This window comes from Phoenix dactylifera, chromosome 2 (assembly GCF_051530095.1).
Source record: "Phoenix dactylifera cultivar Ajwa chromosome 2, Ajwa_hap1_PhDact_Kaust_v1.1, whole genome shotgun sequence".
NCBI lineage: Eukaryota > Viridiplantae > Streptophyta > Magnoliopsida > Arecales > Arecaceae > Phoenix > Phoenix dactylifera.
Window position 1 is genome coordinate 31,335,026 of NC_143191.1, and position 13,167 is coordinate 31,348,192.

General features: G+C 48.0%; 2 protein-coding genes across 2 annotated transcripts; both read right to left on the reverse strand.

Moving 5' to 3' along the window:
• Positions 1–804: 804 nt before the first annotated feature.
• LOC149768279 (uncharacterized) lies at positions 805–3,340 on the reverse strand. Its single transcript, XM_089928006.1, has 2 exons — positions 2,391–3,340; positions 805–820 (listed from the first exon to the last, which is right to left on the reverse strand). The coding sequence occupies exons 1-2, from the start codon at positions 3,338–3,340 to the stop codon at positions 805–807; spliced, it is 966 nt and encodes a 321-aa protein (XP_089784132.1).
• Positions 3,341–4,609: 1,269 nt separating this feature from the next.
• LOC120110982 (uncharacterized) lies at positions 4,610–9,091 on the reverse strand. Its single transcript, XM_039127093.2, has 6 exons — positions 9,057–9,091; positions 8,262–8,459; positions 7,155–8,143; positions 6,114–6,605; positions 5,989–5,996; positions 4,610–5,878 (listed from the first exon to the last, which is right to left on the reverse strand). Exons 1-6 carry the CDS (start codon positions 9,089–9,091, stop codon positions 4,610–4,612), a joined length of 2,991 nt encoding a protein of 996 aa, XP_038983021.2.
• Positions 9,092–13,167: the final 4,076 nt, after the last annotated feature.

The following is a 13,167-nucleotide window of genomic DNA, read 5'->3' on the forward strand; positions in this document are numbered from 1 at the left end:
TTTAGTAGAAGCGCAGGCTCTTTTTTTCCCCTTTCTTATCTACCTTGTTTTCTCTATTAATCACGGTGGATCTCTCAATTAAGGCAAATGACAAGAGATAGAAGTATTATAACTATAATATAATAAAGAGTTTTTTTTTTGCGCATAAATATCCTCCTAAATATCGAAGTTTGCATAAATATCCTCTCAAAATTGAAATTTGCATATATATCTTTGTAAAATATTTATTTTGTTGTTTTCCTCTTTTTTTTATTCTTATTTTTGTATATGTATCCACCTCATCTAATACCGTTAAAAAATTAACGATTTCAAATTAAAATGATTAAAATATTCTTAGTAGGTAGATGCACAAAAAAGAACATTCATAAGACGATCACGAAGATGATAAAAAAATAATTTCAAAATTTTATTTTATTTTTTATTAAAATAAATATGATTTTTATTTTTCTATTCTCATAAAATACTGTTTTTATATAAATACTTCTAATATAACGGTTCTTTTAACAGAAAAAAAAATTATAATAAAAATTGCTGATTAACCACCAACTTAGCAGCCATAAATTTATCTTGGTTTAATATTAGCAATTTAGAATAACTAATTTTCCGGCACTTTTTTCTTGCCTAGAAAGGATCGTAATAAATGTTTTTGATTTTGTTAAGTATGCGGTCAAACATCAATAAAGCTATACTTTGCAAGGCATGCGCGCGCGCACAATTTTTGTTATACTGCTCATAGATTTAGCACTTCACTACAATTATTTTAACATAAGTTTATAGGGGGGGAATTTAAGGTAACACATATGCCTAGCTCTCAGTTTCACTATACAAACAGAGAAGCAACTACGTTTACTCAGTTACATTACAGATATTGTAGGCCTATGATGTATCGAAGAAAGGGTAAAAATCCAAGAAAGACACCTAAAAAATCTGGAAGAATTGTATCATTCAAATAGGCAGAGTAGTCATATGTCTACTAAAGAAAGCCAAGGATATGAGTTATCCATCCTCTGTTTCTAGAATTTGGTGAAAAATTGCTAGCAAAGTGCGATAATATTCGACACTTATATAACATATATGCTAATGCTAGTATTATGAAGATGCAATTTGAATGATCAAAACTAATTTCACTTGAACCAAGAACCAATGTTATCCAGCTAATTCAAATATTATAATTTCTTTTGGTAATTCAAATATTATATAGTCGTCCTTTTCACTTGGCAACTATCAACTTGTTCCAACAGAGTTGTTTGAGTTAGGATTTAATGAGCTGAAGTTATCCTAGTTGGGCCTCTAACAAAGGTGAGTGGACATTGTTTTCATCGATCCATTGTCCTAGAAGAGATGATGTAAAAGCTGGGACAAGATCATGTACAGAAAAAGAGAGCCCAGCGGGTGATGCCCCAGTGATGATTGCTCGCAATAATGATTCCTAAACTAGAATCATCTCTAGCTTCGTAGCTTTTATTTTTTTTTAAAGGAACAATCGAGTGCACCGGTCAGCCATGGCTTTGGATCGTGAGGGTTTGGGCCTAAACTGCAAGGCCCGGCCGCATTGGCCCGGCTGTTGGCCCGGCCTGAAGCCCATGAAGGCCCAAAGGTTGTTTGGATTTGAAACATGGCAGTGCTCTAGTAGATCACGACAGAGAAAGATTAGCCCTTCTCTTCCATGGACCGTGCCGGAGGATGGGATCTCACCTAGCCTCCACTTTTATTTAAGCCATCGACGTCTTCTTCTTTTTCCTCCCTTGATTGTTGATGACATGAGCTCCCTATTTTCGTCGAAAAATGCAGCAATCCCTCGCCAAAAGCTCAAGTAAGAGACCTTGATCTCCTTCTCTTCTGTTTCCTTTTTTTTTTTTTTTTTTTTTTTTTTTTTTGCTAAACCGGGCGATCTATACAACACGTGTACGGATACACCCAATAAAATCGGAAAACAAAACATCCCGGAGCTCCCGAGGCAGCTCCCCGTCCCCAGCCCATAAGGTGCTACATACGTGGCCACCCAATCCACAGCCCCGTTGGCTTCTCTAAACACATGCTTCGCCTGGACCACCCCTCCGTCCCTCATCATCAACCCAATATCGCGGAGCAAGGGATGGTCGGCAGCCTCGGCTTTCAGACCCCCCTGGATCCAACTAATGACCGTAGCCGAGTCACCCTCCAAGATGACTGATCTAGCTGAGAGCACGTGCTGAGCGTGTCGAAGACCCGCCCAGGCAGCTCTCAGCTCCACTCCAGGGACCGTACAGTCAAATACCTGACAGCCTCCTGCCGCCACTACCCTGGAGGTCGGGTCCCGAATAACAAAACCCGCTCCACCTCTCGTGCCACCATCCAGCACGGACCCATCAAAATTGACTTTGAGGAAGCTTGGGGGTGGGGGCTCCCACGTGAAAAACACCGTGTGAGGAGCTGCCGAGGCAGAAGGGGAACCCCAGATATCCCGAGCTATCAAAAGTCCATCTAAGGATAAAGCATGACTAAACTCTGCCGCCTGCGCCCGGGCGCTCTCCGCCACGAGCCTAGGCGACTTGCTCTGCTCACCAAAGGTTCGAGCATTCCTGGCCAGCCATATCTGGTATGCTGTGCAGGTCGCTCTAATCGCCTCTTGGCGAGTCAATGGGTTACCCGACCACCAGCGGATAGTTCGTAGGAACTGGTCCCCACGGGTCCAACCATCCCATGGCAGCCCCGCCGCACACCACGCCGCCCTCGCCCATATGCACTGAAACAGTGCATGGTCCACCGACTCATCAGCTCCGCATGCCCCGCACTCTGGGGGCAACCTCAAACCCCGTTCGCTCAATACTGCTCTTGTCGGAAGTCGAACCCAAACGACCTTCCATAAGAACAGTGCGACCCTCGGATGGAGGCCTAGGCGCCAGATCCAGGCACAATCCGGCCCTGGCTCATGCTCTGGCCGGAGCACACGGGAGAGGTCCCCCACCCTCACTCCGGTCCTACACGACATGCTCCACACCCGGGTATCCGGACCCACATGCCCCGGGATCGGAAGGGATCTAACCCTCTCAGCCAAGTGTGCCCCAAACATGTGACCCATCCTATCCTCATCCCAGGCAGTCCCGCCCGGGACAAGGAGGTCACAGACCCACAGTCCCTCCACTGCCTCAATGTCAACCATAGTCGGCCAGCGTCTCAAGGGTAGGGCACCCACCCATGGATCACCAACCACATCAATACTCTGCCCATTTTCTATCAACCATCTAGTGTTCTCCTCGACCATGGGAAGATATCTGGCAATCTCTCGCCACGTGAATGAACAGCGACGCCCACTGCGAATCGCCCCTGCAGTGCCAGTACGGCCATATCTGGTAGCCATGGTCTGACTCTAGAAACCCTGTGGCTCCAGCGTGAATCGAGCTGCATGTCGGGCAATCAGCGCCTCACGTCGCTCCACCAGAGACGAGACCCCGAGGCCACCCTCACTCACTGGTAGGCAGACACTCTCCCATGCCACTAGATGCATCCCGTGACCCCCTCCATACGACCCCCACAGGAAGCTCCGAAGTAGCCGCTCAATCCTCATTAGCACTGTTTTCGGAACTACTGTGTTGGCCAAGAAGTGGACAGGCATGGAAGCTAGCACTGACCTAATCAGCGTCAATCTACCCATCATGGAAAGTGAAGATGCCCTCCAACCCTCCAGTCTGCTCTGAATCCTCTGCACCAGACCAGAACACTCCGCCACCCGTAACCTCTGACCCGTGATGGGTACTCCCAGGTAACTCCAGGTCCCGTCCTGAGCCGGCATCCCAAGTAACCCCCGAATCTCCTGTCTGACCCTATGCTCAGTGCTAGGGCTGAAGGAGATTGTTGACTTCTGAAGGTTTACCTTCTGACCCGACATAGCACAGTACTCCGCTAATACTCTCCTGAGTACTCGTGCATCCTCTACCCGCGCCCTGGCCAGGAGTAGGCAATCGTCTGCGAATAGTAGATGCGATATAGACCGAGACCCTGGGGCGGGAACAAACGCCTCCAGCTCCCGGTTAGCACAAGCACCCCGCAGAGCCCGAGACAGGACATCTGAACAGATGATAAACAAATATGGGGATAACGGACATCCCTGTGTAAGCCCCATAGTAGATCTAAAGAAAGGGGAGGGCGTACCGTTGATCAAGATGGAGAATCTCGACCCCTGGACACACCCCAACACCCACTCAATCCAGGTCTCATGAAACCCGAAGCACTCCAAAGCGCGTCATAAGAAGCTCCACCGAATCCTATCATAAGCCCGTTCCATGTCCAGCTTGACAGCCATCATGCTTCTTCGCTTAGAGGCCCGTCGCAGATCCCACATCATTTCTTGGGCCAACATGATGTTATCAGAGATATTCCTACCCCCCACAAAAGCACCTTGCTCCTGGCAGATGAGGCCTGGCAGCAGATGCTTCATCCTACCCACCATTATCCTTGCCACCACCTTATAAAGGGTTGTGCACAAGCTGATGGGCCTGAAATGGCTGGGCTCCCTCGCATCCTGGCGTTTAGGTATCAGCGCGACATAGGTAGCTCTCCAATCATCAGGCATCACTGCCTGACTGAAGAAATACCGTACTGCCTCCACCACTGCAACCCGAATGACACCCTAATATCTCCTAAAGAAGAAAGGTGGAAAGCCGTCCGGCCCTGGGGCCTTGTCCCCTGCAAGGGCCCAGACCGCCTCCTGCACTTCCTCCCCTGTCACATGTCGAACCAGGAGTGCATTCTTCGACATTTCGATTTGCGTATCAGCCCTCGGGAGCTGGCCGACATCCCCGAGATCTCTATCCTCCGTCCATCTGGACCGAAAGAAATCTAGCAGTACCTGACTAACCTCTGCCTCCCCCTCCACCTGACGACCAGTCCCATCTTGCAGGGAGCGAATCATGCTCCTCTGCCTCCTGATGACCGTCGTCCGGTGGAAGAAGCTGGTATTCCGATCTCCCTCTCTAATCCACTGGACCCTGAACTTCTGTCTCCAGAAAACCTCATGCTGCCGTAGCAACGAGTGATGATCGGCAAGTAGCCCCCGTAGGCTTATCATATCCGCCTCCGGGAGCTCACCTTCCTGATCTTCCCTGCTTTGAAGATTGCTAATGGCAGCCTCTACCACTTCCATCTTTCTAAAAATATCTCCCACAACCTCGCGGTTCCAACAACGGAGCCGCCTCTTAGTTAGTTCCAATTTTCGTGATACCCTCTGCATGGCATTGCCGTGTACCGGCAAGGACCATGCCTCCCGAACGATATCCCAGGATTGAGGGTAGGACAACCACACCTTCTCAAAACGGAAAGGGCTATGATGGCCAGTGTCCGAAACTGTTGATAACAACAGTGGACAATGGTCAGAGGCAATACGGGATAAGTGTCTGACCTGGTAGGTGGGAAATCGGATGATCCAATCAGGGCTCGCAATAGCCCTATCTATCCGCTCCCAAACCCTAGTCATACCAGACTGGTTGTTACACCACGTGAATCGCGGTCCCGAGAAACCTAGATCCACTAAGCCATTCTGAGATACAAAATTCCAGAACTCTCTTCGGTCTACTGTATCGGTAAAGGGTCGTCCTCCTCTCTTCTCACTCGCACTTAAGATACAGTTGAAGTCACCTATCACCATGGTCGGAAACCCCTGGACAACCAGATTAGTAATCTCGTCCCAGAGAACTCTCCTATTCCTATAATCAGTGCTCGCATACACCCCACACAAAACCCATGGAGCCGCATCAGGCTCGGTAATGATCATGATAACCTGTTGGGGGCAGTTGTGGAAGACATCCACAGACGCCACTCCCCGCTTCCATAATACCAAAATACCCCCTGAAAGCCCTTGGGAGTCTATCGCATAGGACTCCCAGTCAGCCTCCAGACGACGCTGCACACAACGAAGTCCGTTACCAGACAATCGCGTCTCACAGAAGAAACAGATCTCTGGGCTATGGACCTGCACTAACCTCCTGAACGATGTCCTAAAGGACGGCTTACCTGCCCCTCTGCAATTCCAAGCTAGGATCCTCATGGAGAAAAGTCTGAGAGGTCGGCCACAGGCTCATCCACCCCCTGGGCCATCGGGTCCAGCACTACCTCGGGGTGCATCCCCCCTAGCTGACCGTCATCCTCACTCACTCCGGAGACAGCCCGCATAACAGCCGCTCGGACCCTCTGTACCACCGTCGGATGATCCACCGCCAGTGTACTGGTGGTCCCTGCGACCGCAACCCGGTCATCACTGGTCTCCCTACTATCCCCCCGGGGCACCCCTTCCCGGGCAGCCTGAGCCAGCTGCTCAGCCTCAAGGTGGCTAACTAAAGCCCGACCCCCTGCCCCATGGGCCCCACCGCCTAGGTCACACTCGCCCGGGCTAGACTCCTGCGGGGGGTATACTATGACTCCAGTGCCTGCCAGAGAGGTCTCTGGCCGGGGTCTCTCCCCCACCTGAGGTGGGGAACCAAACCAGAATACTGTAGATGCTCCCCGTGCTGGATCCTCGATGGTGTCCATCAGGCCAGGCACACTCAGTGCTCCTGGTGACCCGAGCCTCTCTCGTCCTACAGTCTCCGGCTCCATCACATCATGGCTGCTCGCCGGGCCCATACCCTCGCCTATAAGGCCAAACTGGAAAGGACCAAGCCCCGAGAGAGCAGCCCCGGGGTCAGCCAGCTCACGAACAGTCTCACTCGGAGCCAACTGCCCGTGGGGCCCAGCCAGCATGGGCGGCCCGCCAGGCAGGCCTGGCCCACCAGGCGCACACGGCCCAGCAGGCGCGCGCGGCCCGCCAGGCCTGCGCGCGACGGAGCCCTTGGGCGCACGGGACCCCCTAGGAGCGCGCGACCCATTTGAATCACGCGCTCCCGTGGGCGCCAAGGGCACCCGAATGACACGCGCGCGCGCACGTGCCGTGCGCATCACGCGCAACGCACGTGCGCGCGCCTTACCCATGCCAAAGGACCCCAATGGGCCCTTGTCGACTCGCGGCCCATCATCCCTGGGCCGCTTGCCCGACGGGCCCGTGGTCCCACCCGCGTCGGTCTGTGGGCCGGGTATCGCGACCGGGCCAGCCCAATGCACGTCCGGCCCAGGCTTACTAGGCCCACCATACGGGTCAACCCGGCCGACTCTGGGTTGAAACGCCGAGTCGACTCGGTTGCTACCGCGGTGGGATTCCGGTGCTCCGTCGCCCTCCCCCTCCATCGGCGTTTTCAGCGGCGAGTGGCGACGGGCGATCTTGGTTGGTTTCTGCCAACCGTCGCGGTCCAGAGGGGGTATGACCGGTGAGCTAGCCCGGTCTTCCGGAGACAGCGGCCGAGGCGAGGGCACCTTGGCCTTCGGCTCGGCCGTCTTCCCCGGTCGCGGCAGCGGCGACGGCGGCGGCGGCGGCCCTCGTGGGAGCCGGGGTCGGTTTGCCACTAACCATGGCCCAAAGATCAGCCCTTGGTCGACCTCCCCGGTTCCCATCTCCGGCCCTATTTGAGAAGCCCCCAAATCCACCCCCACCTCCTCCGACTGCTCCGGCGCCGAATGACAGCACGCCTTCACCGAGTGGCCAACCCTGCCACAACCGGTACAATAGTCGCCAATATTCTCGAAGACGAAGGGCTGCCACCGCACCCTCGTCTTTCCCCGAATCAGGACCCCCGGGAGGAGGGGCTCGGTGGCATCAATCGCCAGCTTCACCCTAGCGAAGCCCATGGCTCGCCGTTGTTCGGTCACCCCGTCAACGGCGAGCGGCCGCCCCGCTTGGGTAGCTATTTCCAGTATGGTCGCGGCCGACCAATATTCCGGCGGGAGCCGGGGTAGCCGGAGCCATACAGCGGCCATTTTCACGGCTACCTCCCCCGGCACAAACTCCGGCATCCACGGCTCCATGGCGAGGAGTTGCCCCGCCACCACCCATGGGCCGCCGTTGAGCGCTCGGTCTCGGTCGGCTGTCGACCCAAATCTCAGGGCTAGGTGGTCGTCGGCTAGCGGCACGGCCTCCACCTTCCCTGCCAATCTTCCTCGGGTGGCCACATCCTTGGCCACCCACTCGGCCGGCACCCGACGGCCGAGGCTGCGGACCACCACCGAGAGGCCGTCCCACTCCCTGCGAGCGGCCTCGATGGGCGCCTCCGACGGCTCGAAAACCGTCGGAAAGCGGCGACTCAACCGAGCCACATCCGCTTCCGAGGGCCAGTGAGTCACTCATGGCCCCAGCCTCGCCGGAGCCCTGGATGTCTCCCCCCGTCCCGCAAGATTTTTACCCTTACCTTTGCCCATACCTTTGCCCGCCACCACTGCCGCATATGTCCTTGTCCCCGAAGGGCCCGCCTGTTGATCCATCGGCGTAGCTCCGGCGAAGCTTGTCCCCGGACCTTTGCCCATACCTTTGCCCGCCACCACTGCCGCATTTGTCTTTGTCCCCGAAGGGCCCGCCTGTTGATCCATCGGCGTAGCTCCGGCGAAGCTTGTCCCCGGACCTGCACACAGAGAGTTAAAGGAAGGAGCAGTTATCAGGGAAAAAACAACGGCCCCACCTCAGCCCCCGGTAGACTCCCGTGCCCCCCACGGAGGAGAACCTCGCCGAGGGCCGCCGGTGACCTCGCCGGAGAAGCAAATAGCCGTGAAGACTAACCGTTAGGCTGCAGAACAACTAGGGACAGTAGCCGTTGGCTTCTCTCTCTAGAACCAGAGTTTCTCTCTCTGGACGTCTCCTTTCGCTTCAATACAGCTTGTTTCCTTGTTCATAAGCTTCACTTTCGATCGAGTTCTTGTTAAAAAAAGAGGCTCTATTTTTAGATCCGACAAACCCTTATTTTTCGATCTGAAACTCCTTTTTTTTCGGCCTCCTTCGCAGTTGGTGCTTGTTGCCGGAGATGGGGACTTGTCCCTTATATTGCTCTAGGCCGTTATCAGAGCCCCACCATCGAGGATCATGAAGGAAGAGAAGAGGGGGAGGGGGACGAAACCGCCATTTTTGGCCCTTTCTTCATTTTCTTTTTGTCGTCGGCTACCCTGTCATCGCCGCCGGTTGCCTCTTTATCGCCTGTCTTCTGGCTGTCGACCACCACGAGCACCTCACCATGGCCTCTTCCTCTTTCTTCTTCTTCATCCTCTCTTTCCTCTTCTTATCTTCTTCATATTTTTTTCATTATTTCTCTCTCTTCTTCTCTCTCTAAGCTCACCTAGGGATTTTGGTTTAAGATCATGTCTTTCTTTGCTCAGATCCAAGTTGACTTCTAAGTGGAGGCCCTGAATCACCCCAGTATATGGGCGATAGGCCGGTCTGTTACCTCGGCTCTTGTCAAATCTCTTTAGAATTTGATCATTATTGACCTTCATTGGGTTACTTAAATCATATCTAATCTTAACCAGTTCAGTTCACCTTGTTCAGACTGATCTATGAAGTCGAGTACCACCGCCTAACTGATCGTGCCTTTCCTTTACCCTAATTTGAGCATGAGGTTGTACCTCCAATAATATCTTAATTTTTAACTTTGCTTAGCTTCTAAGATAATGATAAAATTAATTATATTTTAATAATATTAAAACAGACGAACCTAACTCGTATAACTGAAGTGAGATTTTGAAGTGAAAAGAGATAAGTATCTAACGCTTCAAAGTATGTTTTCTTATCTTTAGAAAAATTAAGATTAGTTTATTAAATTTGATTATAATCTCTATTTGATATTTAATTAAACGGGTTAGGCATGTTATTATTATTATTGTCCTAATTATTCTAAAATATGTATTTTAATACTCTTGTAATTTGAAAATTATGACTGGGTAAATTATAAAAAAATTTATATATGTATTCTTAATACGGCTATAATCGGGCTCCGCTAATGAAAATTATTTGTTGGCCTTATCGATTTGTAATCTAAGAAACTGGTTTCGATATTGAGCCACCGGTAATTAAAATAGTGGTATCTATTATCAAGTACTTTGTGCACCTTGTATCTGCTATATGATCGATGCCACTTGGTTATGTGGCCATAGCTTGATATTGGATTTAGTAGCAATTTAGAAAAATTAAAATAATAAATTTCAAAAGAGATATATATATATATTATTTAAGATTTGATTTATTTCTAGTTAGTATCATGTTATTTATTTATTATTTATTTGGCATACTTAGACCCCACTTTATTGTGTTATGTAGGTTATTGGGCTGAAGTAGCTAATTATTCATTTTTCTCTCTATTTTTCAGATCATGATAAATAATTGCTCAGAACTTGGGTGAGTGCGCTAAAAAGATATTCACAATTATTGGACTTTAGGTTTAGACTAGTTAGACTAGTTTAGTTTGAACATTTTATTTGATTTGAATCATAATAGTGGTTAGCATATTTTGACTTATGCTATTTTGGGACAATTAATTATGAGAAAAATTTATTTAGATCTTGATTAAATAAATTTTTGAGAATCAAAAAATTATTATTGTTGTTTTGAGATTATTATAATATGATCTGTAGCCTTGTATGTTTGTATGATTCATTCTGCGAGTATACGGCATCTGTTACGCTCTAAGTTCGGGCGTGAGATAAACAATGATGGCACGATTGTTTGTTAAAAGAGAGAGATAGAGCATGTGGGATGCATGAGGGTTGGGAGGCAAAAGTTCTCTCTTGCCCCAAACTGGATAAAATGTCAAGAAGAATAAAGGTAAGTGCATGTGAGGCACTAGGAGCTGCCGGTGGGTGCCATTGGAGCTAATACATGTGAAGTACTATATACACTTCTTTGGGAACAGAAAGCGGAGCAAGTTATATATCTTGGGGAGCATGTAGGGGCAACTTTGTTCATTAGTTGGCCAGTGTAGCATGTACTTCGTTCCCCTCGTATTATGATATGGTGTATGCGGAGTAGCTACATCACTATGATGTGGCAAGGTTTATAGCATCCTCTCTTTTTTTTCTTCTTTTTTTTTTTTCTAAGACGGATGGATCATACCTAACGAGTATGGATGCACCCAATAAAATCAAAAAACAAAATATCTCAGAGTATCAAGAACAACTCTTCATCACCAGCCCACAGAGTATTACCGGAATGATTGGCTATATAAGCTGCCATAGGTTTATAACATCCTTGCTAAGGTGTCTTTTGCACCTATTGGTGTCTCATGCTGAAAGTGATTCAGCATTTTAGCCTCATGCATGCTTTCCCCAATTGGCATGTTGATTTTTTTTTTTTTTTTTTTGGTGAGAAGGAAGGAGCGTGAAACATGCTATATCAAGTGCAATTCTCATGCCACTTCAGACTTACATGCAGAGTTCAAAGTACATGTCTTGAAGTTGTTCATGTCAACTATACAACAGTTTAGTGGTCTTATCTCCTCCCTAGCTGGAGGAGATTCAATATTTAAAAATAGGAAGGGGTTTCTCTAAGTACTTAGGTATAGAAATTTCCAATGGATATGGATTTCTAATTTTTATTTTTGGAGGAATTGATAAAGAAATAAATAAAACTTGTGCTTGTTCTCAGGCATCATGTTACTTGTAAATGAAGCCCTTAATGCTTTAGCTCAAGATTCTTGTTGCATTTCTTTGCAAGAGAAACATTATTTAGAGGAATCCATTTGGTTTTAGCAATTCAAGGAGAAATTCAAGGAGATAAAGACTCCATGGTTTTGTTTATATTGCAATGGTCCATTGCACACGTCTAGCGTGCGAGGGTCGGCTCATAAACCTGAATCAAACTAGACGCCCCCACAAGTTGATCTAATGATTAAAGCCTACCAGAAACTCTTCTAAATGGATTAAAATCTAGTTAAATTGCAGCTATTGATCATGGTTGGTAATTGGTGAGCCGGTGTGGTGACAACATCGCAACCGTTTTGTCAAGGAAGTCCTCTTTGTAGTGGGCAATGAACTTAAGAAAGACACCAAAAAAATGAAAAAGGTGTAAAATTCCCTAAACCTAGGGATCAAGAAATATTATTAAGAATTTAGGTGATGAGGCAGAAAGAAAATATTCTATGGAGGACAAGATCGATCATGGTGTTGTGCATATCACGTGACACATAGTCTCGAAGAATTGTTGCATAAATTGAAAGCAATCATCTTCGAGAGAAACAAGAAATGGTGGAAACATCAAGAAGCTATCACTTTGAGAACATTGACAAGCTATCAAATGGTGGACCCCTAACATTAGGTAGGATTACTTAACAATACTTTATACATCCATTAACTAAATGAACCAATTAAAATGGCTGATGTCACCACATCGACATTGCCCAAGGACTAATCATTGATTATGGCCAAATTAAGGGTCATGTGACATGTGATGTTCCATTCAGAAGTCTCAATCTTTTTTTTCAACAAAGTGTTATTTTTTTTGGGAATTTTGGTTGCTTGCGCAATTAGCAAATGACTGGCTTTTGTACTCATGGAGTTTGTTGGTCAGATCTTCTCAACTGATATGGCCCTTGAGGTGGAGTAGAAAGGGCAAAGATCCAAATTTTGCAAAAACTTCAAAATTCTGAAGTCTCTCATTCAAGAAATTTTGTACTTCACCCAAGATATTAGTCTTATTGGAGTCGTGTGGTGTTCCCTTTTCCTTGATGATTTGCATCACAAAAAAGGTACAATGAGCCCCCACTTTGACCTTGTCCTTTAAAGGGGAGGTCATAGAGATAAGCTTGATCTAATGGTTAAAAAGAAGTTGATAGAGATCTAGTAGTTTTTTGTGGCGGGCACCATGGGACTGATCCTGTTGGGTTCAAGATGGATCAAGTTACGCCACTAGCATATCAAACTTGATCCATATCTAACGTCAACTAACATCATATTAGGATCTTTCAACCCATATCCACCAACATGTTAACCCTCATAACCTGGCTAACCCAACAAACCCATAACCTACTGCACCTTGCATGAGCTAAATCTAAGTTAATCCAACTTAACCGATCTAACACAACCTTAAATACTCTTAAGATATGTTTGGTTGGAGGGAGTTGGGCTTTAGAATAGGAACGGGAATGAGGGACTCCCATTCCCATTCCAATTTCAGGGAGAAAAAGGAATATGCCCCAATCTCCTAAAATTCAATTCTAACTCTCTCATAGTATTCAAATCATATTCTTATTCCGATTCTAGTTACAAACTAAATGCATCGGAAAATAGAATCATTCCGATTTTGATCCCGGTCATGAACCAAATGCACCTTAATGCCTCAACTTCAAAGTA

Bases quoted from the DNA above. Each gene is read 5' to 3' on its own strand.
- LOC120110982 (XM_039127093.2), bottom strand. From the start codon at position 9,091: ATGAAGAAGAAGAAAGAGGAAGAGGCCATGGTGAG. The intron at 8,144-8,261 runs GTATGGGCAAAG...GGCTCGGTTGAG, and splicing joins GGCAGTGGTGGCGGGCAAAG to TCGCCGCTTTCCGACGGTTT. The intron at 6,606-7,154 runs GTAGCAACCGAG...TTGGCCTTATAG, and splicing joins AGCACCGGAATCCCACCGCG to GCGAGGGTATGGGCCCGGCG.
- LOC149768279 (XM_089928006.1), bottom strand. From the start codon at position 3,340: ATGGCTACCAGATATGGCCGTACTGGCACTGCAGGGGCGATTCGCAGT.